General features: G+C 37.6%; 4 protein-coding genes across 5 annotated transcripts; 2 read left to right on the top strand and 2 right to left on the bottom strand.

The window, feature by feature from the left end:
- Positions 1 to 139: 139 nt before the first annotated feature.
- Positions 140 to 9126, bottom strand: LOC140783626 (O-fucosyltransferase 29-like). The gene is made up of 9 exons (XM_073130567.1): positions 8787 to 9126; positions 8508 to 8595; positions 7624 to 7697; positions 6426 to 6514; positions 6141 to 6330; positions 3506 to 3687; positions 2944 to 3046; positions 2111 to 2439; positions 140 to 851 (listed from the first exon to the last, which is right to left on the bottom strand). The coding sequence occupies exons 1-9, from the start codon at positions 9042 to 9044 to the stop codon at positions 596 to 598; spliced, it is 1569 nt and encodes a 522-aa protein (XP_072986668.1). The 5' UTR covers positions 9045 to 9126; the 3' UTR covers positions 140 to 595.
- Positions 9127 to 9355: 229 nt separating this feature from the next.
- Positions 9356 to 13168, top strand: LOC140783629 (uncharacterized). 2 transcript variants are annotated; one of them, XM_073130571.1, is made up of 5 exons: positions 9356 to 9590; positions 9946 to 10036; positions 10114 to 10381; positions 11181 to 11346; positions 12626 to 13168. In XM_073130571.1, exons 2-4 carry the CDS (start codon positions 9953 to 9955, stop codon positions 11327 to 11329), a joined length of 501 nt encoding a protein of 166 aa, XP_072986672.1. In that variant the 5' UTR covers positions 9356 to 9590; positions 9946 to 9952; the 3' UTR covers positions 11330 to 11346; positions 12626 to 13168. The 2 variants fall into 2 exon arrangements, with proteins under 2 accessions (XP_072986672.1, XP_072986673.1); XM_073130572.1 differs by having other exon boundaries at positions 9373 to 9557.
- Positions 13169 to 17354: 4186 nt separating this feature from the next.
- On the top strand, positions 17355 to 18718 carry LOC140783628 (uncharacterized). The gene is made up of 2 exons (XM_073130570.1): positions 17355 to 18020; positions 18104 to 18718. Exons 1-2 carry the CDS (start codon positions 17500 to 17502, stop codon positions 18618 to 18620), a joined length of 1038 nt encoding a protein of 345 aa, XP_072986671.1. The 5' UTR covers positions 17355 to 17499; the 3' UTR covers positions 18621 to 18718.
- A 2145-nt stretch (positions 18719 to 20863) lies between these two features.
- On the bottom strand, positions 20864 to 25055 carry LOC140783257 (squamosa promoter-binding-like protein 7). Its single transcript, XM_073130073.1, has 3 exons — positions 24331 to 25055; positions 24123 to 24250; positions 20864 to 21419 (listed from the first exon to the last, which is right to left on the bottom strand). The coding sequence occupies exons 1-3, from the start codon at positions 24804 to 24806 to the stop codon at positions 20971 to 20973; spliced, it is 1053 nt and encodes a 350-aa protein (XP_072986174.1). The 5' UTR covers positions 24807 to 25055; the 3' UTR covers positions 20864 to 20970.
- Between the last annotated feature and the right edge of the window lie 1681 nt (positions 25056 to 26736).

Consider the following 26736-nt stretch of genomic DNA (forward strand, 5'->3'; position numbering starts at 1 on the left):
GTACGAGTTTAAGATTAATGTTAGATCTCTCCAGACCCATTAGATCAGTCGTTTGTGTAAAGTTTCCTTGAACTACAGAATCCTTTTTTAATCTGTTTCTATGGCGGTTAAAAATAGAATATAAGTAATAACTCAGAAGTGAAAGAATTAATTGTATGCAATATACAAATTGTGTTCAACAATTACAGACAAACTCGTTATAACTTTTGATCTTAATCATCTAACCTACTAAATTTAGAGATCAGTGTAGATTACAGGTCACCGTCATCCGAGATGAAGGCAATTACTCATCTCCTATCCACTACTACTATTCTGTGGTTCTACTTCAACAAGCCTCAAACTCAGCAAATGACTACCACAATGTAGTAAAACTTGCAGGCCTTGGAATCTGCCAAAAGTCCCAACTTCAGTCTAATTGTGCCAGTGAGCAGATTAAGTAGGCCAAATCAGTATCAGCCATCGTTACTGAAGACAAATTTAGGCATCCTTTCATCTTACTCGGACAAGAATTCTTTCTCAGTATCTCCTGTACAAAGTTCTTCAAAACTGCCTGTCAGTCATTTTGGTAACTTGCGTCTTCCCCATTTTTACTAGCTCAGGATTCTGGTCTTATGGTTGACTGTCCTGCAGCAGTTTTGTTCTGAGCTGGTCTTTGGCAGATGCAAGAAGATGGAAATTCATGAAATTCTCCTCGTCCTGGTCTCACCTCATCTGGTTCCCCCATGAAGTCTCTCTGAAGTGACTTCACCTTTCTGGAAAAGGTCTCCCAATCCATCTGATTTCGTGCCTTGAATAACGAGCTAAGCCTCTTCGCATTGGGTCGAATGGTTCTCTTATGACCCATGTACCTCCTGCAGATTCCAGTGGAAAAGCTTACATGGACTTGCAAAACTAGCTTGGAAGATTAGAGAAATGGTCAGAAAAAGAACAAAAAACAAGTCACTTATGGCCTCTTATTTCAGTTATTTAGGAAAAAAAGAAGAGTAGCCATAGGGTTTACAATTTTTATAATCAGCTAGTATCCTCACCCAGTATAATTTACAGGAGAGATGCAGTGAAAATGACCAAACATTAAGGCAGATTCTTAGCCACCTGCAGAACATGTTCAACAACACTAACTTCCACAAGCAAAGGGGTCGATGATTGGAATTCTTCACTGAACACTCTCCAGTGAATATCAACAATAGCCAGATGAGAGGATCTCAACTCACTTAGTAAGTGAATATAACATGCTCTGGTCTGTATTACTATCCAAATTAAAATTGGAATCTGCATAATAATTTCTAGAATGTTTAAGGTAATCAGATATTCATAGTTTAGATGTCCTAATCTTATAACCAACAATGAGGAGACAATGAGTAGGTAAAACTCATTCAAAGACAGTCGTGTCAAAGAACCCTGCCATAAAAAAGACAAAATGACATGATCCTTCATAACTAACTCAAGGTAGCAGAATAATACAAATATCAAGATAAGAAAGATGTCTGCAAACTATATTTGCAAAAAAAGAAAAAAAGAAGAAGAGAGAGAGAGCCCATAGGCTCATAATGTTACAAATATAGATCTGATAGAGATCATGTGACCAAAAAAAGAACCAAACAAGAGATTGGAAGAACTTCATAAAGCCTGAGATTGATATACATTCATTAGGAAAACCATATTAAAAAAACAAGCCAGTAAGAAAAGATTGAACAGCACACATTGCAGGATAGCATATAAAGAATAAGTAGGATGGATATTATCTATACATGATTATTTCGAGTTAGACTTACAATAGCTCGCATGCTATGGCAACTCAGATGCCCCAAGAAATGGAAGTGCATGCCCAAGAGGTATGCTGAATGACAATTTAGGGAGTTTAAGAATGTCTAAATGAAATTTAAGAATGTCCAAATGTATCATAGCATACTCTAAGTTAACCACTGAAATACGAGGATACCTAACCAATAATCAACTTTCAAAACATCTCTTACAAATTTAAAATTAGCCACAATTATAATAAGTTGTTCAGGAGAACCATATTATCAACATGTTGCTATGTATCAAGAACACGGAGAACAATAAGCTGATAGAAAAAAAAGTAGGTTTGATTAGTATATCAAGCATGTACCTGTGGCCAGCTAGAATCTTTGCCATGTTTCCATTATTATTTGTCACAAAGACATCACTCTCTTCGCAAACAATGTAGTCAATTGCAGCAAGGCGAGAAGAAAAGGAAAGAAATGGCTTCAAATCGCTTCTGGCTAGCATGTCCTTAGTGTAGAAGTTTGGAAAGAAGTCCTTAAGAGGCTGAAGGGTCTTTTCTCCGCCATATATTTCTCCAGATGCAACGTATATAAATGTATCGTTTTGAAAACCAAGGGCTCTTAGCATCAAACCAACTTCACGTGGAGTCAATGGGCATTTCCCTCGACTACGCTCACCTTCCGCACTCACATCCTGCCAGATGGCCAAATAACATGTACATAAGAGAATTTATGAATTTCACAATTAATGTCTTTAACTTGGCAGAAGAGACTCGAACACATTTTATTTAGTCAATCCAAAATATCAGGATTTAAGACTGTTGTCATCCTAAAAAACACAAAATAAGACTCAACGGCGATGACAGGCCCAAGGATCAAGAACTCAAGCTATTCAATGAAATGAAAATTCTGTATAAAGTGTTTTAAGAAAAGGCAAAGACCTTCTCTCAAGAAATTAAGAACTTTGATGAACAATCTCAAAAAAGATAGTTTGTTTGATCTGTTGTAATATATGCACAATAAATTTTGGGTAACATATCAACTAACAGAACACTTGTGGCAAATGAGCTGTTTAATAAGACATCATCATTTTACGCCAAAAGGTGAAAGGCAGTTTCAGTTGTAGTGACTAGCAAGAAAACCAAGGTTGTACAGATAAACGATTTTAATTTAATGAAAACAGGGGAAAAGAACTAACTGGTAGTGTTGCCCAACGCTTCCTGATATCCCCCAGTTCATTACGTTCTTTGTCACCACCACCATAATAACAACCAGAAAATGCAAGCATGTCTGGTTCAAACCTGTCGAAGGAATATTAAGAACACAATTCAAATTATGCTGAATTACTAGTAGAGCAAAAAAAATGTATTTCAGTTCAACCAAAAGGCTTAAGTTCTAAAAACTAGCACTGTTTTGCATAAGTAATGAATTTGTATCTCCTGAACAACCATTCCTCTGAAAGTGATTATCCTTTAGGATGAATCATATGAGTGGAACAAGAAAAGGACAAATTATCCTTAATCCCATATTCAACCAACTACACTGAATATTTTCAATTTAGGATGGACTAATGGTACATTTAAGCAAGTACACATGATACATAAAGAAGGAAAAGAGAAAAAGTCCAGACTCCAAGGTGTTGCACTGGATTAGTTAACATCAGGATCGGGTCAGCTCCGACCCCCTTGATACATATCTGACCAGTTTATAACTGGAATAAAATTGTTATACTTTGCCTTTCAAGGAAATACTAGATATACCTCAAGTGAACGGCAATATATCGTGCGCTCATGTTTCTCATTCTCTGGATCAATTTTTGAGCCAAAACTTGTATAGATTTTGTAAATCGTAGTGCATGAAAATTCACTCGGCATCTTAACTTTTGAAGCTCCTTATCAAGACTGTTTGTAAGCCTGTAATCAAACTTAGTCAACTGCACAACCTGCAATGATGAACTCCTTAAATATGTGTACAAATTTGCAACAGCATGTTCCACAAACACTGCACCTCATGAAAATTGAATCATTCACTCAATACTTAACTAAGCAAATGTCAAATTTTACAAGTTCCTTTCCAAGGAAATGGTTGCATCAATTTACAGTAGCATAGTTTCCAAACTCCTAAAAGGACAGCAGTCCTTGTTCACTCTTTTACTTAACATTTCTTCTGTCTGAAACAAAAGTCAGCATCACCAAAAAGGTAAGGAGAGAAGAATCAACTCCAGTATTTGTGAAGATTCTCATAAATCTCCATTTCCTAATGCATCAGCTGCTACGCATGGAACCCCTCAGAGGGCCTTAAAGAGGATTTTAAATATTTGGAGCAGAAATTAAAGTAACAAATTGCTACAAATTTCCTGATTGAAGTAATTCAGTTCCTACACGGGATATGCCATACATGCTCACACACTGAACAGCAGCTTATCAATCAACTCTAACAACAGAGTTAAACCTGACCTCCTCATGGGTGATTCACCCTAGCTCCAAATGGAAGAATCTCAGTAGCCAATAGATATGTGACCGCATTCAATTGTACCCATCCATAAAAGCCATAACCTGTATATTGCACAGCACCATGTACTAGTGCAAGTTGTACTACCTCCATCTATATCATGATCCATGTGCGACATATGAATAGCTTATTAGAAGTGGTATTAATATCACATTAGATATCTTAAGTCTACAAAGTGCAGATACACCATTTACAACCAAGAAACTAAGTGCCACCTGCACAAAGGGTGACACCAGCCTGCTGGTATAATACCTCACTATATCATGATCCATGTGCGACATATGAATGGCTTACTAGAAGTGGTATTAACATCACATTAGATATCCAAGTATATAAAGTGCAGATACACCACTTACAACCAAGAAACTAAGTGCCACCAGCACAGAGGGTGACAACAGCCTGCCGGTATAATACCTCACTGTCAGACACCCTAACACAGCCTGCAGCCTGTCATGCCTTATGTTAGGCCAGGATTGCCAGCTTATTTGTACCATGACAGCACCTCACCAGCATGGTACATGCTAGTATTACACGTACAACTTCAACTATGTAGCATGAAAGAAATTTGCAAAACTCTCTATTCTCACTTTTATCATTTACCAAACTTTGATGATATATAAAGCTTTAGGGATCTATGATCACATATCCCTAACTCTGATATGAGACAGAACATATTAGATGCATACTGTAGTAGTGGCTAACTTGTACACTGCAAGACATAACATGGCCAATCCCTAATTAAAAGGTGACAGCCAATGCAATTCTGCAAATACACAACTTGCAATATCTTTGGACATTTATATGCCCTTTTATGGCTAAAATTACTATTACCAAAAGTACAGGACTAGCCGCACAGTCATCAATATAGTTTATAACTTAAATCACACTTTCTTAGTTTTATGAAAGTTTAATAATTAATAAAACTAATTCAGAAGAAAAATCCAATATGACAAGATAAAAAACCATACTTAATAGGAAGAGCAGATGTATTAGTACTAGAAAAAATGGAAGGGAAGATACCATATATATAGGAGTGTCAAAATAAACGACCAGCTCGAGCTCGGCCTCGGCTCGGTTTGGCTTGAGCTTAGCTAAGCCCGAGCCTTATTTTAAGGTTCAATTTGAATTTCCAGCTAAGTCTAAGCTAGAGCCGCTCGATAGACTCAGCTTAAATATAATATTTATAAATATTATATATGTATTAACATATATTATATACAAATATGTTTAACCATTAGATCTTTGATCCAATGGCTACCATTATCCTATCTCTATCTAATTCTAACTCTAAATCTAATAAAAATCTCTCCAACAAACGTAACATACTTCCTCCTCCAACGACTGGCTCTTCCGGCCTCGGCATTGGCCTTCTCATCTTCCTCCTCCTTCACCTCCTCATCCTCCATCAGCAAGCCGCCGATGCCTCCTCTTCGTCGACCTCCTGCTCCTCCATCAACAAGTCGCCGTCGTCTCCTCCTTCGGCAAGTCACCGTCTCCATCACCTCCTTTAATCAAGCTCGGGCTCAATTCGAGTTCAACTCGAGTTGAGCTAAATCAAGCCTAAACATCAAAGTAGGGCTCAAAATTAATTTTGAGCCGAGCCTGAGCTAGAGCCGGCTCACTCATGCTCGGCTCATTTACACCCCTAATCGTATGAACTAAGAAAATTCTCTACTTAGTAACTAAAATCTTTGAACATGCAGAAAAGAATAGGAAGATGATCTAAACTCAACATAACAAGTCCATAAGCTGCCAAAAATTCATGTGAGGTAACAAATATGCCCATCATGGTAATAACACAACAGAATTGAGTAGTTAACATATTTAACTGATCAAATAAGACATTTACATTGATAGCATAGATTAGCTAGTTGGCCTACTTACACGCCTTCGCAAGAGTATTGGTAGTACTTGGTCAAGATAATATTCAGGCACGGATTTCCTCGGAGGCCTCATGGTATATGGTGGTTTCTCCATTGATCTCATTACTTTATCAGGAACTCTCTTAACAATAGAGACATCTTCTGAAAGGGAGGAAATGAACCACTCAACGTCGAAAATGTCCGCAAAGTCACTGCAACAATGCAAATAAAATTAATAATTTAATATATTCAATCAAAATAAATGGGACTGCCAAAATTTCACTGAATGTCCTCTATCTCAGTTCACCTATTATCCTTCCAAAATGAGTGATGATCCATTTCAGGAATAACCAGTGTGGCATTCAAAATCAAGGCAACAACAACAGCATCTGTAATCTGAATGTTGAGAACAATTATCAGACCAAATGAAAATATTCGAAAACAAACTCGGTGTTAGAACAATACAGATCAGGGAAAGGAGGGAAAAAAAACAAAAAAAGATAAGAGCTTCAATCTATTTTATACCACTAAATCAACAGCAGAATGCAAGATAATCAAATCTTAGGTATTCAGCATGCCACTGTATCAACCGTGTTAAAGTAAAAAATGCAGCACTTTAGATATATTTATACTCCATTTCTGTCAAAACATGAACCAAACAATAAAATGACCTCGATAATGTGATTTAAAAACATTTTAATTGATAACAGAATTCATGAATTCTACTGTCTAATGAGTACAATGAGCTAAGTATGCCCTTGTTAGTTGACATTTTCTTTGCCAAAGTAAAAACAAAAAAACAAAACAAAAGAAATGCCACATAAAATAATAATTTTTCTCAGCAAGGGATAGTTGGCTTCTAGACCTAACTGTCTAAATTACTAAAGGTGGTGTCAAAAGTTTGGCCTACTGTATTTCAAATTTATAATGGTTCCATAACAGACAGTGGGCACTTCTATTGCACATCAGCACCAAAAGAAGAAAAACAATAGCTACATATAAAGGAATACTAAGAAAACACCAGTAGTATTATACCACATCAGTGGGTATATCCTGTAATACAGCATGAAATTGGTTAATTTACTAGCCAAATTGAAAAGGAACAAAATAAAAAATAAACAAACTTATAGAACTGAAAATAACAAAAATACAAATCTATGAAATTTATGAAATTTATGAAATTTATGCAAATAGTACAATACGTTTATTAAGTACGTCCAATTCAAGAATTCAACTATATTGAAAATTATATCACTCCAAAGGCTTTTATGGACAAAGCACTAAAACAATGTGATGTACAACTGAAATCTAATTAAGTTTCTACCTAAAAAAAGCATGACGTGCTCCAACATTAGCAAGTATTATCAAATCTCGACATCATACAGCTTTAATCCAGATTAACAGTTGTATAACTTAATTCCTCAATTCTTTACAAAAGAATTTCACAAGTTTTTCTCCTAAATGGTGATGACATAACAAAGCAGACAAAAACGAATTGAAGTTACCCCTATCCTCTGTTGGTTCAGTCCTCCACTGGTTGCGATCAGCAAATAACCATTGGACCCCTTATGCACTGTAGCTGAAGAAATAAATGACAATCATTGGAAGTCAAGATGGCACAGTATGTCTTAAAATGCTTAAGAATACATAACATAGTGACATACAAAGCGATGTTGGAGACTATAATATAACATGAAGTGCTGTCCATAATTCTAGATACCTGTATTTTCTTGTGTTTAGTGAAGTATACTAAAAATGTTTAAATTTGGGAAGAAAGACCTAATTTATTTTAAAAATACATTGTTCCTTACTTTTGGAGACGTAGTATTAATATGAAGTTTACAGCTATTCTATGTATAACTGTCAAGATAGAAGATGTGATCATTTCTACTGGTATTGCCTCATTATAGTTATACGGTTTCCCCACATCATTCTCCATTTCAGAAGACCTTTTATTTCTGGGCATTTTCCGTTTAAAATTGCCAAGTTGTCAGGAGCAGCACCTTTAGGCAACTTTTGGAAATGCTAGTCTATTAAATATTAATGATTCTTAAAACATCCAAATGCTCCACAAGAAAAAGAGAGGTCAAGAAACTGGCAGAAAGAATCCAAAATTAGACAATGTATATTGATCAAATAGGCGATGAAACATCTAAGGCGCGTCGGAAAAAATTACCAGGCAAAGATTCCTACGCAACAAGCAAACTAAAACGAAAATCTTCTTCTTTCGATTTAAAAGTTCTGAGATACAAGGTGACCGTAGCTAATTTCATATTATATGAACGTCAGGTCCAATGAACATGAATGTCTTTAAGAGAAACCCTGTGTCAAAGAAGATACTATGTAGTATGACTGAAAAAGTTCAAAAGCAATCTAGTTAGATACTCACATCTGAAACGATCACTTCGATCACTGCAACCATAGTAAAGATCCGAATATTTTGATTTCCAAATGTCAACTGGTTCATTACTTTTAATCTGCAAATAGGTCCATATAGTTCATCGCATACAGAGATGTAAATGATATAAACAAGAAAAGAACAGTCGAAAATAATATTAGGGCACAATTAAAAAAGATTGACAAATAATGTCGAGAAAGCCATCTCTCATTCCCATTACATGCTACGAAACATTAAAAAAATTGAATCTACTTCTTCTAAAACTCATACCCGCTTGGGTCGCCACCTTGCTCGTAGCTGCGACCACTCGAGATCGGCGGCCATCTGGCCGGCGAAGAGCGAGACGAGCCCGAGCGCGAACAGCATCGAGCCACACACGAGCGCTCGAGACAAGGGTTTCTTGTGGCATACCCAAGTGCTCCGCAACCGCTTTCTTGGTGCCGCGAGAACGCCGAGCCTAAGGGGCAATGCGATCCTCCTCGGCTTCAGGAGATCAAGCTTCCTTGCCGTCCTCAAACCCATCAACATCTCATCTTCGCGAAACCAAAACCCTAACAAAGCATTGGGAAGCAATGGCGAAGGAACCGTTCGTTGCCTGTTGGAAATATTAAAGGAGATGATCTCTGTGTATGTGATTTTTATAGCTAGTTTGGTTTTTCTGTTATTGTTTTGTTTTTTGCACTCAGCCAGTTAATAATAACTATTTAGGGTGAGTTAATCCTCTTATTTAATGCCTTAAAAGTTAAAATGGTCCACGAATAGGTTTATTGGATCAGTTCTTCAACTCAAACCCGACCCGACCTGTTGCGTTGTATTTTAACCCGCTTCTATATAAATGATTGGGCGTGAGATTTATTTCTCCCTCCAGTCGTCTCTCTCCGGTCTGCTCGGTTTCTCCGACCAGTTCTTCTCCCTTCTCTGTCTTAGGGTTTTGCCTCTTGGACTGACGGCTTGGGGTCTCCAACTAGTCGGATCCCGCAGCGACGGAGAAGAGAAGAGTTTGCGGTGGCTTTCCCCGGCGGTGATTGTGGTCCTTGACGGGTAGTTGTCTCATCCTGGCGGTAGATCCGATTGGTAATGTCTCAATACGGCGGTGGTTGTATCCCTCGGCTTTGTTGGCCTCTCGGGTTGTTTTTCCTTTTCTTTTGCGGTTTCTTGTTCTCAGATGCCTTTTGATTTGGTTTGTGGCTTTTGGTATGGTTCCTCTAAGAAGAGAGGAAGACCCTTTGGCCTCCTATGACCTTATTTTGTCATTTTTCGAATTTTAAAATTAAAAGCATACACCATGATCTTGTCTTCCTTGTAGAGAAATTTTGATATGGATTTCCTCCAATCTTTGTACTCTTAATTCGTACTCGACACTTAGCGATGATTAGATGATCGTTATCCCTTATGGAGACTGAAAAGATCTAATAAAACATATGTGCAGTGTTACAATGGACCCTGGTATGAAGCAACTCCAGCAGACGTTAATGGAGATTGAAACTGAAGCTGAAGAACTCCTTTTGGCAAGGCATCAGGTTAAAGTCACTTTAGTCGGTTTATGCTAGTCTTTGAATTTTGTAGTTTTAATTATAACTTTTGCTCTGGTAAACAGCTGGTTGAAAATGACAGACTGCGGAATGGTAACCGGGAGGCCTTAACAGCTCTCAGAAAGAAAGCTCGAACAACCAGAAGCAGTGTTCCATCGCCCTTTGAGGTTATAATGAAAGAGATTGAGGGAACCAAATCAAAGGAGTTAGTGCAGGAGATATGTCCGACCTGTGGAAATCATGATTCAAAGGAACATACATGGACGATGTTTCCAGGATCTGATATATTTGTTCGCATGCCATTTCACGCTGCACACACCATTTTAGAGAACGGTACTTTCTAACTTGATGGTTGAAAGAATTAGTTCTACACAATCTTGTGTTATTTGAATATTTCAAGATGGCCCTTCTGACCATGATATGTGGCATACTAAGAGTAATTAATATTTGATCTGCGTAGTAGCCTCTGTTGTGATTGACTATGGGAGCAGAGATATTATCACATAAGGTAGACATCCAGAAAATTTTCAGAAAAGGCAAGTAATATCATGGGTTGTAGGAGTATTATTTTACAGTTCTAGGATTACCTTATATTCTAACCCTCTGCTTGTTGTCAGTCTTTGTTATGTTAAGCTCACTGTATGCCTAGGTTTTCATACAATAGAGGTGCTTCACACATGGTCATTCATTTGTATAGGACTTGATCTGAGCACAAGCACGTTGACTATTGTAAAGCACTAAAGCTAGACCCTAAATCCAGGCATACTTATAAGGCCTCTATAGTGTCCTTTGGCGGTGTTGCCCAGAGGAGGGGGAGAGGGAATACTAATGGTATTTTAGGTTAAACATATTTTTTTCATATAAAATTGTTTATATGAGGTTATGAACTCTAATGTCCCCTCCTAGCAATAACTTCTTGCTCCCATCCATTTGCTGTGATTGTTCTGGTTATCCTATAACATTATAGCATCTGTAACCACAAATGTGCAAGAATTTTACCTGTATTTGGCCAAAACTGTCTGGTTTCCAAAGAATACTGTCCATCTACTTCAGTTCCTCTATGTTAAACTGATCAAATGATCAAGAAATAGTCAACAGGCTGCTATATTTATTATCTTTTCTTGTGGTGCAGATCAAGAGCGATTGGACTATGAAACGAAGAAGCTTCAGAGCTATGTAAAGGAGAAATCATTCTTGATCTCAGAAAGAGGAGCCCTTGCTGACAAAGTCAGTCCTAGTATTGTCAGGTCTATGGTCACTCTAACAGACAAACCTAAATAGATCTCAGGGAAGCACAGGTAACTAATGTACTTAATTATCAGTATACCAGACTAATTATGTTCAACATTCAATCTCACTTCCTTCAAAGTTCCTTATTGTATGAACGGTTTCTTTTATCTAATTGCGTACTAGCTTTCAAATTGTTGTTATTAATTAAATATCATAGATTTATTTGCATGAATATGTTTAAATCTCAAGCACAGTTAATATTTTGAACCAAGGTATAGGACATCAAAGCCTAGTCATTTTTTTACCAATAAGCATGGTTAATGAAAATTAGTCTTTTTATTTCTATCTGTTCCATCTAAAATTGGGTTGCTACACTAATATAGCAACATCTCTGGATGGTGTGAAACAAAAAAGAAAAGAAAAGAAATTGATCATCAGGTAGGTAGCTGATATGTTGCCATATCACCCCCCCTACAGGAGATGAGCATTAAAGATGCATAGTTGTTCACACCTTATTTCATATACAAATCTCTTAGGTTGTTCCTTTTCTTTGGCAAAAAGAACTGCTTTGCTAGAAATGCTTGAAGAAAACTATATAGAGTATGGGGATATGCATCTATCAGTGGCATAAGTTATATCCCACAAAGGTACATCGGGCCTGAAGCTAAAGTATATTAGCTGTTTGCCATGATGGTATAAAGCTTCCTGTGATTGATCTAGTCTGTTAGCTGATTTAGAATTCTCCAAAGACAAGTCTGCTAAGCTTCACTATATATGCTTGTGTGGACCCGGGCTTCTTCCACCTAAGTGATATTTGAGACCAATTGGCTACCAAACTAGTATGTCTAATTAGAACTTAGAGAAAACTTCATGTGACTATGGAATTGGAGTGCCACATGGGCCATAAAAACTATTGTTTTAGTGTATTCATGTTGTTCATAGTCATTAATTTTCCTAAATGGTGTTGAATTGGTATTTTTTTTTCAACTGTACTTATTGGGTAATGATAGTTATAATTCATGCTGGAATTAATGAATTCTCCAAATTTGAACTATTGAATCAATCCAGATAGTCATCTAGGAATTGCATTTGTTTCCAGATACTGGTTCAGATGCTTGACAAATGACCCAGTAATTACTGAATGCTCCTATTTTTTTTCCTATAATAAATCTTTTGTCCGTCAAGAATAAGCGCTGTTCCACTGTTAAAACCTTCCAAGCTATGACTGTCCTCCCTTTTTTTTTCGAATCGACTAATAAGAGGACTATAAATTTTATGTTAAAACTGGGAAGCAAGTTTTACCAGAGGTAAATTCCATATATATATATTCATGTGATATTTTTGCAGCAAAATCTCTATGGACCTGAGTACTGGAGGGTCAGTTGGCCAGGATCTCTTGTCCCTGGATGCAACTGGTCGAACTTCTAGCTAGAGTGCACGAAGGCTTGGCTATTGCCTTCGAGCTGCTTGGCTGATGTTCATAGGCTTCTTGTCCGAAGGCTGCTTGAAGAACTCAGTGATGTCCACCTTCATTTTCTCGATCTCTTTAAGTACTCCATGGTTTATGGGCTGCAGCATGTAATTATTGTCAATGTTAAGATATGTTGATCTCATGTTTGGTTGTTGAAGCTCGATACTGTAAACATAACCGGCAGCCTAATTAAGCTGTTGGTCTTGCTAAGTTAACGTCAAGTACTAATTACCAATTATTTGAATGCTGCTTGAACTAGTGTCTTTCAAGTTGAGCAATGTTTATATGTTAAAAGTTTTCTGGTGTATAGAGGATGTATATGGATTACTAAAGCATAAATTTTGCAGTTGGGGACCTTGGGGTCAGACTGGGGCACAGAAAGGCTGATAAATAATTCCAAAGTCTTCTGATTCAACTGAGATTATGGAATCTGTATAGGCAAATAATCAAAATTGCTCGTGTTTTTTGTTTCGGAATCTGATTGGAAGGTCATAAGTTTTCTACTTGATCAAAAGCAAAAGTTACTACCACTTTACTGTAATTTTCAAATTATTTACGAAGTTGCTGACATGTAAGTTTTGCTGGTTGAAAAAGTGATTTAATAATCTGGGCTACTAGTTTCATTGCTTTCCCTCTGCATTGATATTTTTGTGTCCTTGTGTTAGATGCTACATTTCTTTCACCTTCGGTTCTATTTGTCTGATACTTGGTATTTGATGTTGTGTATATGATATAAACAGCTTTTGTATGGATACCATTATGGGATATTGCGAAATGAAACCGTCCAATATCTTGGCTTTTGTCAAAAAATAATAATTTTGGTAAATAGTTTGGAAATTGTAATAGTGATAATAATTTTGCATGAGATAGCAAAATTAGTATCCAGTGGTTCTAGTATTGGATTTGAATATCTAACCATCTTAATTAATTATAGACTGGAGATGGACAGTGCAAGTCATGAGTTTTTTGTATCATCTTTTATGTAGCTAATTTTCAGCTTAATTTTCTTGATTTGTCTATTTAAAACCATTGTAAGATCTAGTCATAATGCTCAGATGACTCAAGTCCAGTACTGTCGAATGCAGGCTTTGCAGATGCCTCCTGGAAGTTCTGCTAACAATGTCAGGCCTCGTTGTAGGTAAATATACTTGATATCTGAGATTACGAAACGCAAACAAATAATGTCGCATTTGATTGTTGCATAAAGGATAATATTCATGAATTAAGTTTTCCATATATATACTTTGTAAATAAACACTAATTTATCGATGTTTTACTCAAATCTTACATAGATATTACACGAGATAATTTATACACAAAATTCTACCACAGGTGTAGGGGCGTAATAAGCATAATATCTTGTTGTAGACTAATAAATATATAAAATGATATTCTCTTTACAAAATAACTTTTTTAACATTTTTTTAAGAACAAAATATCAAACATAATTATCTATATATTATTATATAAACGATATATCACGATGATAATTTGATATTGTCAAATAATATATTTTATTAACAAAATGATAATGAATAATTATATCGTATAAATTAATGTTTGGTTTAGTTAAATATATTATAATTGAGAGTCAATATGTAATTAAGATAGAAAGTAACCAACATCATTTCTTTATGCACAGTTATCATTATTTTGTGATAAACCAAACACTAAAAAATGGATAAAATTTTATTTTTAGTGACACTGACGGTGTCACTATAGTTTATTATTATAACTAGAATGGTAAGACTGGCTGCGTCAAAGGAGAAATCTGTGAACCATCTTTTTGTGAGATACAATATGTGAAGAAGTTTATTAGAAAATTGGCTCTTGCTATTAGAATAACCAGTACTTCTAAACATGCTAAAGATTAATTTTTTGACACAAAATGAATAAAAAAAATTGAACTAAAGAAATGGACTCTCATTAGGATTGCGGCCCTCATGCTTAATATTTGGTTTGAAAGAAATAGTCAAGTGTTTACCGACAAGCCCAAAACTGTGGAAGACCTCCAGCATATAACCTCCCTTTTTTTTTTTACTGGGCAAGTCTGTAGAGGGAGAAGGCTAATTGACCATTATATTTAGTTGTAAGGGAGGATAGGTTGTTTTTTGTTTGCCCTTGGGCTTGATAAGTCCAAACAGTTACATTCCGATGTGATGCTTTTTATTTGTTTCAATGTTTTTTTGTCAAAAGAAGAATGTATACACTTAAACATGTATTTAATTTGCATATGCACACGAAGTTATTCTTAATAACTCCCTATGTACCAACTTAATGAGGCCATTATTGAGTATATAGTATATAGTTGTCACAGAGAAGTTGCTAGGGCAAGTCTCTATAATCGTTTATCTCATTTTTCTACTATAGCCACTATCGGGTGTTGGATTCTGTACTCGGCTCACCTCATTGTCGGATAGTGATGGGTCAACAAAAATTTCCACTCTAAAAGTGGGAAGAAAGGGAGAGAAAAGTAGAGGAGGCCAACTTTTTTCTTTTTCTTTCTTTTTGTCGTATATATAAACAAGGACAGAAAAAATTACCTACGCATAGATCTTTTTATTTTATTTTTATTAATTTTGCAATATTTTAATATCTCTAACTATCTAATATCTTTCGTCTTTTTTGGCAACGTTGGTATTTTTGTTTTTAAATAATCATTATATCCTCACCTTCTCTCCTTTTTGTTACCCCTTCATGGAGTACCATAACCATTGCTAATTAATATTTACTACTGTGTGTGGCATGGGCTTATAAATTCACCTTGGAGACGTGTTAATTGAACGTAAAAAGAAGAAGAAAAAGAAGAAGATAATCGACCAAAATAGTAGTAAAAAAGAGAAGAAGATGATGGACAGAGTGAGACTCAGGTTGATGATATAATTTATCTTCTCTACCAAATGAAAACAAAATTTATTATTAGTCTCCTTTTTTCTGCTCATCCGACAGTGTAGTAGATCCCACTGGAACAAGTTCCGGTGGGAAATTATTAATAGATGTAGTGAACCACCAGATCCTTCCACGAACTTCAGCCATAGTTACGAGTTCGCCAATTAGATCGAGCGACGTGCAAGGTAGTCAAATGCTGCCTCCCAGCATTACAACAGCTTTGTAGGGCACCCATCTTGCGATCGAGAAGGCCGTAGGTTCGAGGAAAAATTATACAGTTGCTTGGTTAGCGTATATGGTGTTGCTCGCCGGCATATTATATTAGAGTGATAGCTCAACGACATTTAGTTCGAAGCAATGACTTGTTATTACCTAGGAGCTTGAACTGTACAGCTTAGTGCTTTGGCTAAGCTATGAGAGTATTATGAGTGTTGATATAGTTGCGTACCATATTATATTATCTAGAATATTATGAGTTGTTAGTTACTTTAGCTTTTTAAATAATATAAAAATAAAATTATCAAAAATATATATTTGTTATTATTAATTATTTATATTATATAATATGGATAATTATCATTAAACCACTTGTATTTAGTTTTATTGTCTCTGAGAGTACTCTGAATTGATTTTTACTCAGGTAGTTAATGAAAAGAAAATATTCTTTTACATGTAAAAACTTAAAGTATCTCTTATTTTACAAACTTGCTTAAGGATATTAAGGTTATTTTGTAGCTGTAGTTAACTTATTCTTACGGTAATCAATCGTTAAGAAAACTAATAGAAAGTTTTTGAGGCATTAAAATCCAGAAGAATAATTTATTGGCACTTAAGTGCCCTCACTTCTAAAATAAAAATGTTAAAATATCTAAATATTTTTCATCCTACTCTAAATTTTGGTTCCCCTTTTATTATAAATAATAAACTTAGTTTATTTATATAATAACCGATCATTAAACAATGATTAAATAATAAATATCGTCCAGTAGCAATCATAATACAAGTAGAAAATGTACCCTGGTATTTATAAATTTTTCCAAAAATAAAAAAGAAAGTAGTCAAATGCTGAAAAGGGTGTGATGCTGTACGTAAACCGACAGCCAACTAACTCTCGCAAGCGTCCGGAAGAATAAATTAATGGCACTTGATAACACGTTGTAGTTTTGTACGTAGATACCATGAAACTTTCACCCCTCCTTCCGCAATATAACTACGGAAACTTATTACATCCATAAATATTATACTTATACCTTGTTCTGTTTACACTGGTTGGAACCGTAATATTGGGCAAAGTGAAGGGCTAAGAGTTGCAGAGCCGTAACGAGGGCGTGACCACGACGTCACCAACTAGGAAGGTGCATACAAGCTTCCGGGTGTCAGAGCCGCACAGGGGGCAGTGCTTTTCGGAAGTATCCGATGGGGAGGGACCACGTGTACACCCCCCCCATCAGTACGCCAGTTTCGGATCGGACGGCCCATATTGCGGGGGCCGACTATTCCGCGACGTGATCCGACAGCACTCGTCGAGTTACCATTTCACCAAACTTTTTGTAATCGAGGCAATACTTCCCCTTCCAATTACCATGGGGTAAGGGTAATTATATATAATATTTAGATAGTCAAATTTAACCTTATCGTTGTGCGTTAACAGTGAACTTGGGTTCGATTACGTCGGTAAATTTTCGCTTATATAAGCAGTTACACCGTTCTAGGAAGTCCATTAAGTGTGAAAAAAGAAAAGGGTTGACGTCTAGCTTTCTTAATTATAGTTATCACTCTTCACTCTTCAGTGTAGAGTAGAGAGATCGGTATTGGTAGGAGCTATATATAGACAAAGGATTAAGAGATTAAGGAAGTGAAGATGATGATGGAGTACGAATGGGGCAACCCAGCCGCCACGGCGGCGGCAATGATGCTCTTCGGGGATAACTCCGGAGCGGACACTGGCCAGCAGGATCGCACGGTGTTCGATCACTACGTCGGACAGGGCCTCGGGAGTATCGGCGGCATGGGCGGTTTCTTCGGGCAATCGCACCCTTTGGTGGCGGCAGCGCCGCTCTTCTCGCCGTCGTCGACGTCGTCGTCTTCGTGTCACCAGAGGTACGGCATGGCATTGCCGCCACATGCGCCAGCCAGGATAGGGCTGAACCTCGGCGTGCGCACCTACTTCTCGTCGAGGTCGCCAGAGGATGAGCTGGCGGTGGCGCCACGTGTGTTTCGCCGTCGGACGCGCACAGCTCGGTGCCAGGTGGATGGCTGCGGTGCTGACTTGACGAATGCAAAGCACTACCACCGCCGCCATAAGGTGTGTGAATTCCACTCCAAGGCTTCGATTGTTATCGCCGCCGGCCTCTCGCAGCGCTTCTGCCAGCAATGCAGCAGGTAGAGTTTTATATCTAATACCATGCTAGATAACTAGTTCATCCGAAAGTTTAACCTAATAACATCTGCATATATACGCATAGGTTTCATGTGCTATCGGAGTTTGATCAGGGAAAGAGGAGCTGCCGGAAGCGGCTGGCCGATCACAATCGTCGTCGGAGGAAGTCTCAAGACCTATCAACGGCTACGATCAACTCGCAGGCTACCATTACTGCTACTACCACTACTACTGCAACAAATGATGCCTCTAAGACAAACCCTTACAGCATCACTAGTGTTACTGCCACCACCAACCCCGGAGTTAAGAAAGAGGTCATATTCACATCCATCAGCAGTAACAATATTTCTGATAACAATAATAATGATAATACTAATAATAGCAACACGGAGTCGTCAGTGACTCACGTATCATCATCTCCGGTGGCGCCGCCGCCGCCGGCACCTCATATGTCCCTCGGGCTCGGATGCGGCATCTCGCCAGCTAGTTTTCCTCTCCTGCCGCAACTCGGCGATTTCCGCGGCACCGAGCAGAGGTTTTCCAGCTGGGTTGATGAAACCGAGGACGATTACAGCATCGGAGGGATCTATCAGAATAAGTAGGTTATTAGTTTTGAGTATTTCTAGCTTTTGTCTTAGGAGATTGTTCGTTGTGTCTTTCGATTAGTTCTCTTTAGTAATAAAAGTCATGTTAATCTCAACTTATGGGTGCAACCACTTCTCTATCTCTTGGTTATTAATCTAACTTCTAACTATGAAGTTTAAAAAGAGAAAGGTGACAAAGTTTAGCAGTACAGTTGCATGCTTTTAAATGTTATTGTGTGAATTAATCTATGATTAGGGATATATAATAAACAAAAACTTAAGCAGCGATTCCTAACGTACGATTAAGGAGAAAGGCATGGTTTCTGATGATCTTGTCAGCTTGCTTTAGGAGGAGTTGGAAGCATAAGGCCAACGGAGATGGAATCTTCTCCATTCCCAGAGCAAGAGAGATGGAGACTGTTCGGAAATCTTTACTGCATATTTATTAATGTTATTATTACTACTACTATTCACTCACCTGAGGAAGCTTCCTGCATATTGGTACCTTGATATAAAACAGTATCTTATGGAGTGCCTTAATTTGTTCTCATGCACATTAATTAATTCCTTGCACTCATTTTGCTAACCTTTTCTCCTCTACTTATATATAACCTATGCACGTATCATACGTTACAACTAAGATCCTCCATTAATTATTCTCCTTTCAAAATATACTTCACAAGAGTTTGATCACTTAAAAGTTAAGTGTATTATAATTATTAACTCACCAACTATTTTATGAACTTGAGAAATAAGAAAATAATAATTTTTATATTTTATATTATAATATTTTTATTCACTTTCAAGCTCAAACACATGTTGATAGGTCCAAAAAGTAGATCTGACTTAAATAGATAATATTTTTATTTTTTAGACTAATAAATAAATTTGATAGATTTTATATCCAATCAGATGTATTGTAGTATTAGGGTCTTTTTAAGTGTTTGATGGTCTCCCTTTCGCTACTTACCTAACATATGTTTTATGTATTATTTAAAATTAGTACATCTCAAGGAATTCTTTGTTACAGACTGCAATTATCTTGGCGAACTGAGTTCCATTGTGTTTCTCCACTAGTCTCCGGGCCTTAGAATTATAGAATCGATTTATTGGAACTATCAATGCCTGCGATACCAAGCTCCATCCTAATAAGTTCCTATAAACAAAATAAGAACATAAAAAGAGTTTTTTTCTCAAAACTTTCTATGTTTTTTATTTTTTTTTTACATGTTTTAATTTTTTTTTAAAAACTTACATATGGAATATGGGAACTAGGTGTGTTTAAAAAATTATTATAAAAATTTTAAATCATCCAAAAAAATATGCTAAATTTTATAAAGAGAAAATTCTATATAACTAAGTTTTTGGATTCATCGACTTGTAAATATAAACGACGACTTACACAAAAATTTCTCACATACTTATCAAAGTTATTAGAGGATTTTGAAAAAGCACCAACGATTTATATTCCGAATTCTAAACGCATCTAATCTTATATTTATATATCCATGATGAATAGATTGGTCAAGAACTAAACAAAAAGAGAAAAAGCTCCCGCTCCCATAAAGTTGTATCGCTCCCATTGGCCGACATTACTTTGTTTTTCTTCCTTTGGGTCGGCATTAATTACGATATTCGTGCAGGCTGTATGTACTTTTATCTAAAGTTAGCAATCACCCGTCATGCAAAGCTAACATCTGGACTAGTGAGATGAGCCTTGCTCACGAATCCAAATGTCTGCCGTACTCTAGAAACAATTTTTTTGTGTGTATATTTATCTGAACTAAGGTAGTAAAAGAAAAGAAAATTAGTGACACTTGTACAACCAGACATGTAATGTAGCAAACTTTTGAGAGCAGTGGTGAAAAGCTGATGTTTTGACCGACCTGCTCTTCACAATTAAATAAAGGAAAAAATTATATTTACGAGCAAATTACTTATGGTATAGTAGTCGTTTTTTACTTAATATTATTTGCTCAGTAATATTAGTCCTCTTAAAAAAGTTTTATTGATCTAAGTTTCTAATAGACAAAGAAAGAGATCTGATGTAACTATTAGAATCGCGGATTGGACGTTGATTTAGTTAGATTTTGGGCTGGGTGAAGTAGATCGGTCAAAAACTCTTGAGAAGTTACTACTGCAAAGAATGTTTAAATTCTAACTTTTAGAATATATCTTGTTAGCATAAAGAACTGGTACCAAGACCGAGAGTTATTCAGGGGAAAACAAGTGGGAGTGGAACAATCAAATATAGAAACCACTTTTCACCAAAAGGTGCCATAATTAATTAAATCCATGGTATTGTTGAATTGGTTGACAAATATGTCGAACTAGAAAGTGACAACTTTTAGTAAAAGATGAAGCAGTCTCAAACTACATGCGTTTCCTCGAAAGATTTCCAAATATCAGAGCAATCCTCTTCTTCATCCTTCGATTTGCTCCTTCCTGATAGGACTCCAAAAGAAGTGGTTGGCACCTGCATGAGATCCAAGGTGACGTGGTTTCCGGACTCTTGGAAGTGGCTCCAGCCATCAGCAAGCTGCTGTGATTGAGATGGCACCTGGTTCTGATGTTGCCAGTGAGGGATTGCCGAATGGTTCATCCACAAGGAGTTGTGCCAACCACCCCGGTCGGAGAACAGTTGCTGGGCAAGTAAGGCGGCGCGGTTCTCTGCAATGAGCTCGCGAAGAGCAGCACTGGATCGGGAAGAGAGATCAGAGGTTGAAATCCAAGGAGAGGCCTTGGATGACAGAAGAGAGAGAGCACGACCAGGTGAAGTAGAGCCGTGAGAAAATCTGTGATCCACCACAGTGCCTTCTGTGAAAAAAGAAAAGAAGGCAGGAATAAGAATAGTTCAGAGACATTGATAATCACAGAAAGCTGGGAAAAGAAAACCACCAAGAACACATAAATAATGGCCAAGAGAATGTCAAACATTCAGTACGGTTACAGCTTAATTCCCATTCTATCATTATCCACAGGGTTCTTGTGATCTGGAAAAAAGTAAAATGGTTTGAAACTTCAAACCTTGATTAACTTGATACCCTGTTGGCTAGCTAGTTAAAAACCTATCTAGTGATTTCCAGATTAACGACCTTGCAGGAAGACTGACGTTCAGGAGTCGGCGTTTCATATCTTAAAATATAAATAACCTAAAGCATTAGAATGCTTAGGTTCATGCCACCACTGAACAATTCAACCTGCTAGTAAATTCTGGCACAATGAATTGCATGCCGAGATGAACACATTTAGACATATTAACAAGGTAGATAATGGACTATCTGCAAACTGAAGTATCTTATACCTTACTAGTTGTAAAGTGCAAGAGCACTCTCAGATTAAACCTCCTAGAGAAGGAAACAAACGTGCAAAAGAACTGGGTGCATTTCTATACTTCTAAGATGGAAATGGGTTCTTATCTAATACAGTGCATTGTGATACTGACATAATGGAAGGCAACTTTTAGAAGTGAAATTTGACTCCAATGATTAATTGATTATCAAAGCTTCACAACAAAATATGAATGTGCTAGGTCAAAATGTATTGGGCCGAAGACGAATTAACAGTTGTGGGATTATAGGCAAATAGAAAGGTCAACTAGTTGAATTGCAGGAACCAAAGCATGGGATTGAAAATTTTAACACTTGCAAGGTATTTGCATGCGAGTATAAAAGAGCTCAAACACAAAACCGCTATGTAGCAACAAAACTAATATATGTGCATCCGCCTAAAAGGTTCTTGCTCCATGTATAGGAAGACAGAGCACCAGTTGTATCATATTTCAATAAACGCCAATAAACAAGCATAAAGATGTAAGTTCAACTCCAATAAATAGACATATCAACCAAAAAAAATCAACAGATTGATTGTCATAAAATTTTACAAAATATGTCCATCTTAACACTTCAAAAAGCTTTTCCTAATAAATATCTTAATTCTCCTTACAAATTAGTACATCCAACCAAGCAATATAATTAGCTATTAATTATACTTTGCATTACATTTTTGACATAGTTCTACTTTACAACCTTTTGAATTAGATTTTGATATAACAATACTACAGAAAAGAAAGGTAATCGTGTAAGGCACAAGAATTAGATACTTAGGGGGACCTACATAAGGGATATGATAGTAACAGAGATATGAAATGAGTGCCTCCAGGTACTTTAAATATCCTAATAATTTAAGATAAGAAAAGAAGAAGAATATTTGTACTGATTTATTAGTTTTTCAATCCTTCAGAGTGACTAAAGATAATCCTCTCTGATATGTTACGCAGTTAGAATGGTTGTGCATACATTCTAAGACTTAAAACAAAAACTTAAGACAGAGAATGCATCTAATGTGAATCCAACACAATATAAGGGTGAAGGAAGAGACTGGTTGATTAATACATCAAAGCCGTAAAAGTTATCAGTTTTATCTCTAGTTACAGTAAAGAGAAAATGGTGCTAAGAGTTCACGTCGTTGTACAATTAAGCCGTAATTTAGTTTTCTCTGATGTACATTGACAGTAAGGATCGCTGATACTAGATCATATGATTTGGTGCATGATAGAAAGAAAGGCTACACAGAACAAACACGGTCTATGTTTGATTAAAGACAATGTAGTCGCAGGTAATGAGAGACAGAAAAGAGAAACAAACCAAAGTAACTTTCCTACATGACACTTGAAAAAAATGAGCTAAAAACCTACAATGAGGCATCAACTACCAACAAAATCTCAGACGTCCAAAATATTGCAACTTGAATTCCATATTAGGAGCAAAACCCAGAAACGCATGTAGATAACAAGACCAAGTGACAGAATCACTCGCTTTCAAATATAGCTACATATAATGCATGGTATGGAAGTATTCTAAGCTTTTTTAATTACCAGAACCTCCAGGACACACCAAAGAGTGACATGTTTCGACACCATTAGATTTATGAGGTCGCAGGGATATTGAAGCTAAAACCTCCATGATATCTCAAAAAGTGATATTAGATTTGATGCCGCAGCAATCTCACTGTGGCAATCTGGCAGACGACTCCTAAATAACATTGAGGAGTAGGTTGTACTAGCTCCATCATGTTCTACAGTGAAACCCAAATTAATAAAAATAAGCGAGTGCTCCTCCCACGGCATGAAGGGTTGTGAAGTCCGCAACAATGTCGCCATTAAAGCGCTGCCACCGCGTGCTGGCATGATTTGACAGCATTGATAAGACACTTACTAATATTTCATAAATTGTTTACTCTGCTCTTCTCTTTCCAAACCCTAACCCTAATTTATATCCCTATTAAAATACTCCGCCCAAAACCCCAACTTTATGTCCAATCGCAAACCTTCCCGGTTTCCCGGCGTCAAACCTCCTTATTATAATCCAGATGTAATTTTCTTATGTTCTCTTTACTTCCACTAATCTACTTTTAGCAAACCTACTCCAAAAACAAATCCGCTTTTAATTTTCCAACATTTTTTATATCCTCTCACCAAACAGAGGAGCAATTTTTTATACAAAGAGTTGGAAATTGTACCGAGAGAGTGCGGCGACTTCCTAAGGGCGGAGTCGTTGGCGTTGCCCTTCCTCCGGCGCTCGTTGTGCCCGGCGAGCCTCCTCCTGCAACTCCTCTTCGAGTCGTCGAACTCCGAAACCAAATGGAACCTGCCCAAAATTTCCCGATTTAAGAACTCCAAAAATCTCAATCCGGATCAAAAAAATCAAGAAATTAAATGAAATAAAACCTGCTGCATTGCTGGCAAAACCTCTGCTCGGCGCCGAGCACTGTAACTTTGGGCGCCTTGGAGTGGATCTCGCACACCTTATGCCGCTTATGGTAGTCCTTGGCGTCCACTAGGGTTTTGCTGCAGCCCTCGACCTGGCATCTCGGCACCAGCATCGCCCCCGCCGTTGATGACTTGTCCCTCTTCGCCGCGGGGGACTCCTGGCCGCCGGCGTAGTAGGGCCGCTTCCCCAGCTTGAGGCTTGTGAGGTGCGTGTGCTGCTGGTGGTGGTCCCCCCCGCGGCTGTGGTCCCCGGAGGAGGCCACGTGGCGGTCGGGGAACGGGGAGCACGAAGGGGAGGAGGACGGCGCGATCCCGAGGCTACTGTTGGCTGTGTGTTGGGAAGGGGAGGCGAACCCGAGATTCCAGAAACCCCAGGAAGAGGGACCTCCATGCCCGCCACAACTCCTTGCTGCTGATCCACTTCCGTTTTCCATCTCGGAGACTTCTACTACTACTTCTACTACTGCTACTACTAATTACTACTCTCTTATCTTGCTGGTTCTTCCCTTCCTCTACTCGTCTCTCTCCCGATTGCAGTACCAATAATAACTATATTGTCTCCTAAAAGGGAAAACCAGGACAAAATTGGACCCTGTTTGCTGCGAGTGCTACAGCTGGGGTTGCAGACTGGTGGGCTAGGGGAAATCCACTTCCATGCCTAAATAGTAATAACGACACTTTTCATATAAAGCCCTGCCCTTAATTAAACTTTATTCTCCTCCAAAAGTGAGATCGGGGGATAGGAAAACGAAAATTCGTTGAAATGTTCGGGGTAATATGCAAAATACATGATAAAGAGGAGGAGTGGGTGTCACGTGCTGGGGAGACTGTAGACCCCAGCGCAGGGAGAGGCGGGGCCCCCACACGTGGATCGAGGTGATTGAGTGAACCAATCGAGAGATGGTGGGGGTGAGGTGGGTGACAAGACCCCTAGGGTGGCATTAAACGCGGCGCTCTGACAAAAGGCTAGATCCATATCAGGTGGACTCTCTCTCTCTCTCTCTCTTTTACAATTACGCCCCTCTAAATTGGGGGGGGCGTGTTAATTTGGATAACTTGTCGTACTTTCCACCAAGTTATCAGGGAGTTTATTCAACTTTTTTTATCCTTGGAATATCGTTATCCGGATATGCTTCTGGACTTTATTCCGAACCAAAAGGACGACCCGTGCTTTGAGAATATCTAGAAAGGGAAACAAGGATATCCCCCCTTTACACGCTTATCATGAAGCTTGACTCATGCTATCATTTCAGTAATTGCTCATCTTATTCGATCCTGACTATACTCTGACTAAGTTTGAATAAGTGGGACCCATTCATTTTGATTTCAATAAGACATCTAATGATAAATAGAAACTGGTCATGGGAAAAGACAAGCGAGGCTAATGAGCTAATACACTCACAATCAAGCAGCTACGACTTAGGAGCCACAGTTATCCAAATATAATAACACAAATCCAGCTACTGTCCATATGTTCTCTTTGTTTACGTGGAGGATTAAGACAAGTTGGACTGAGTTTTTTTTATTTTCATTTTTTATTATCATCAGAGTGAGATCTTTTGTTCTATCTATCTATCTATCTATCTATCTATCTATCTATCAAGATATTATTATATGAGAGTATGCACTTTGGTAGAAGGTAGTTAACCCGTCCTGATCCAGACCTATTAATTCCATGTATGGGCAACTGACAGCGTGGCAGAATCTATTTATTAATATTCGTCCGACCTGCTTCTGAATCTACTGTCGTAACTTATAGATCCAGGGCCCACGTATTTGTCAAGGAGCTACTGCATGCATGATGCATGTAGGGATCCGACGTGGCAGAGATGAATTTAACTAAAGCTAAGACTAACCATAGGATCATCTGGGTCCATACTGCTTAATTGCCAAGGTCCAAATCTTGTAAGCTTTGGAATTGGGCCAGACTCATAGTCGGGCCCGGGTAGAGCTTAAGCTTCAAAATGGAGGTCCAAAATTTAGCCATAAGTATTTAATTTTACTGATGACACGAGCTACTAAAAAGACAATTATATCTACCATCACGATGCCATGTCTACTTTTAGTTATCATGGATGCACATGTAAAGGTAGGACTAGTCGTCAAAGAGACTACTTATAAATAGGCTGGTGGAGTCCACTGCAGTGCAATAAAGGGCTCTGTAGTTACCAACTCCTGCTGCTTGTTTGGTACAAACCTATTTTCCTACGGAAAAGGTTGGTAGTTCGGCTTTCATGGTCGGCCAGCTCAAAGATAAAAGACATACCCTCACACAGAATATAATATATATATATATATATATATATATATAGAGAGAGAGAGAGAGAGAGAGAGAGTTTAGGAAAAGTTTCCACAAAGTATTAT

Source organism: Typha latifolia, chromosome 3 (assembly GCF_019914945.1).
Source record: "Typha latifolia isolate L0001 chromosome 3, TyphaL0001v2, whole genome shotgun sequence".
Classification (NCBI taxonomy): Eukaryota; Viridiplantae; Streptophyta; class Magnoliopsida; order Poales; family Typhaceae; genus Typha; species Typha latifolia.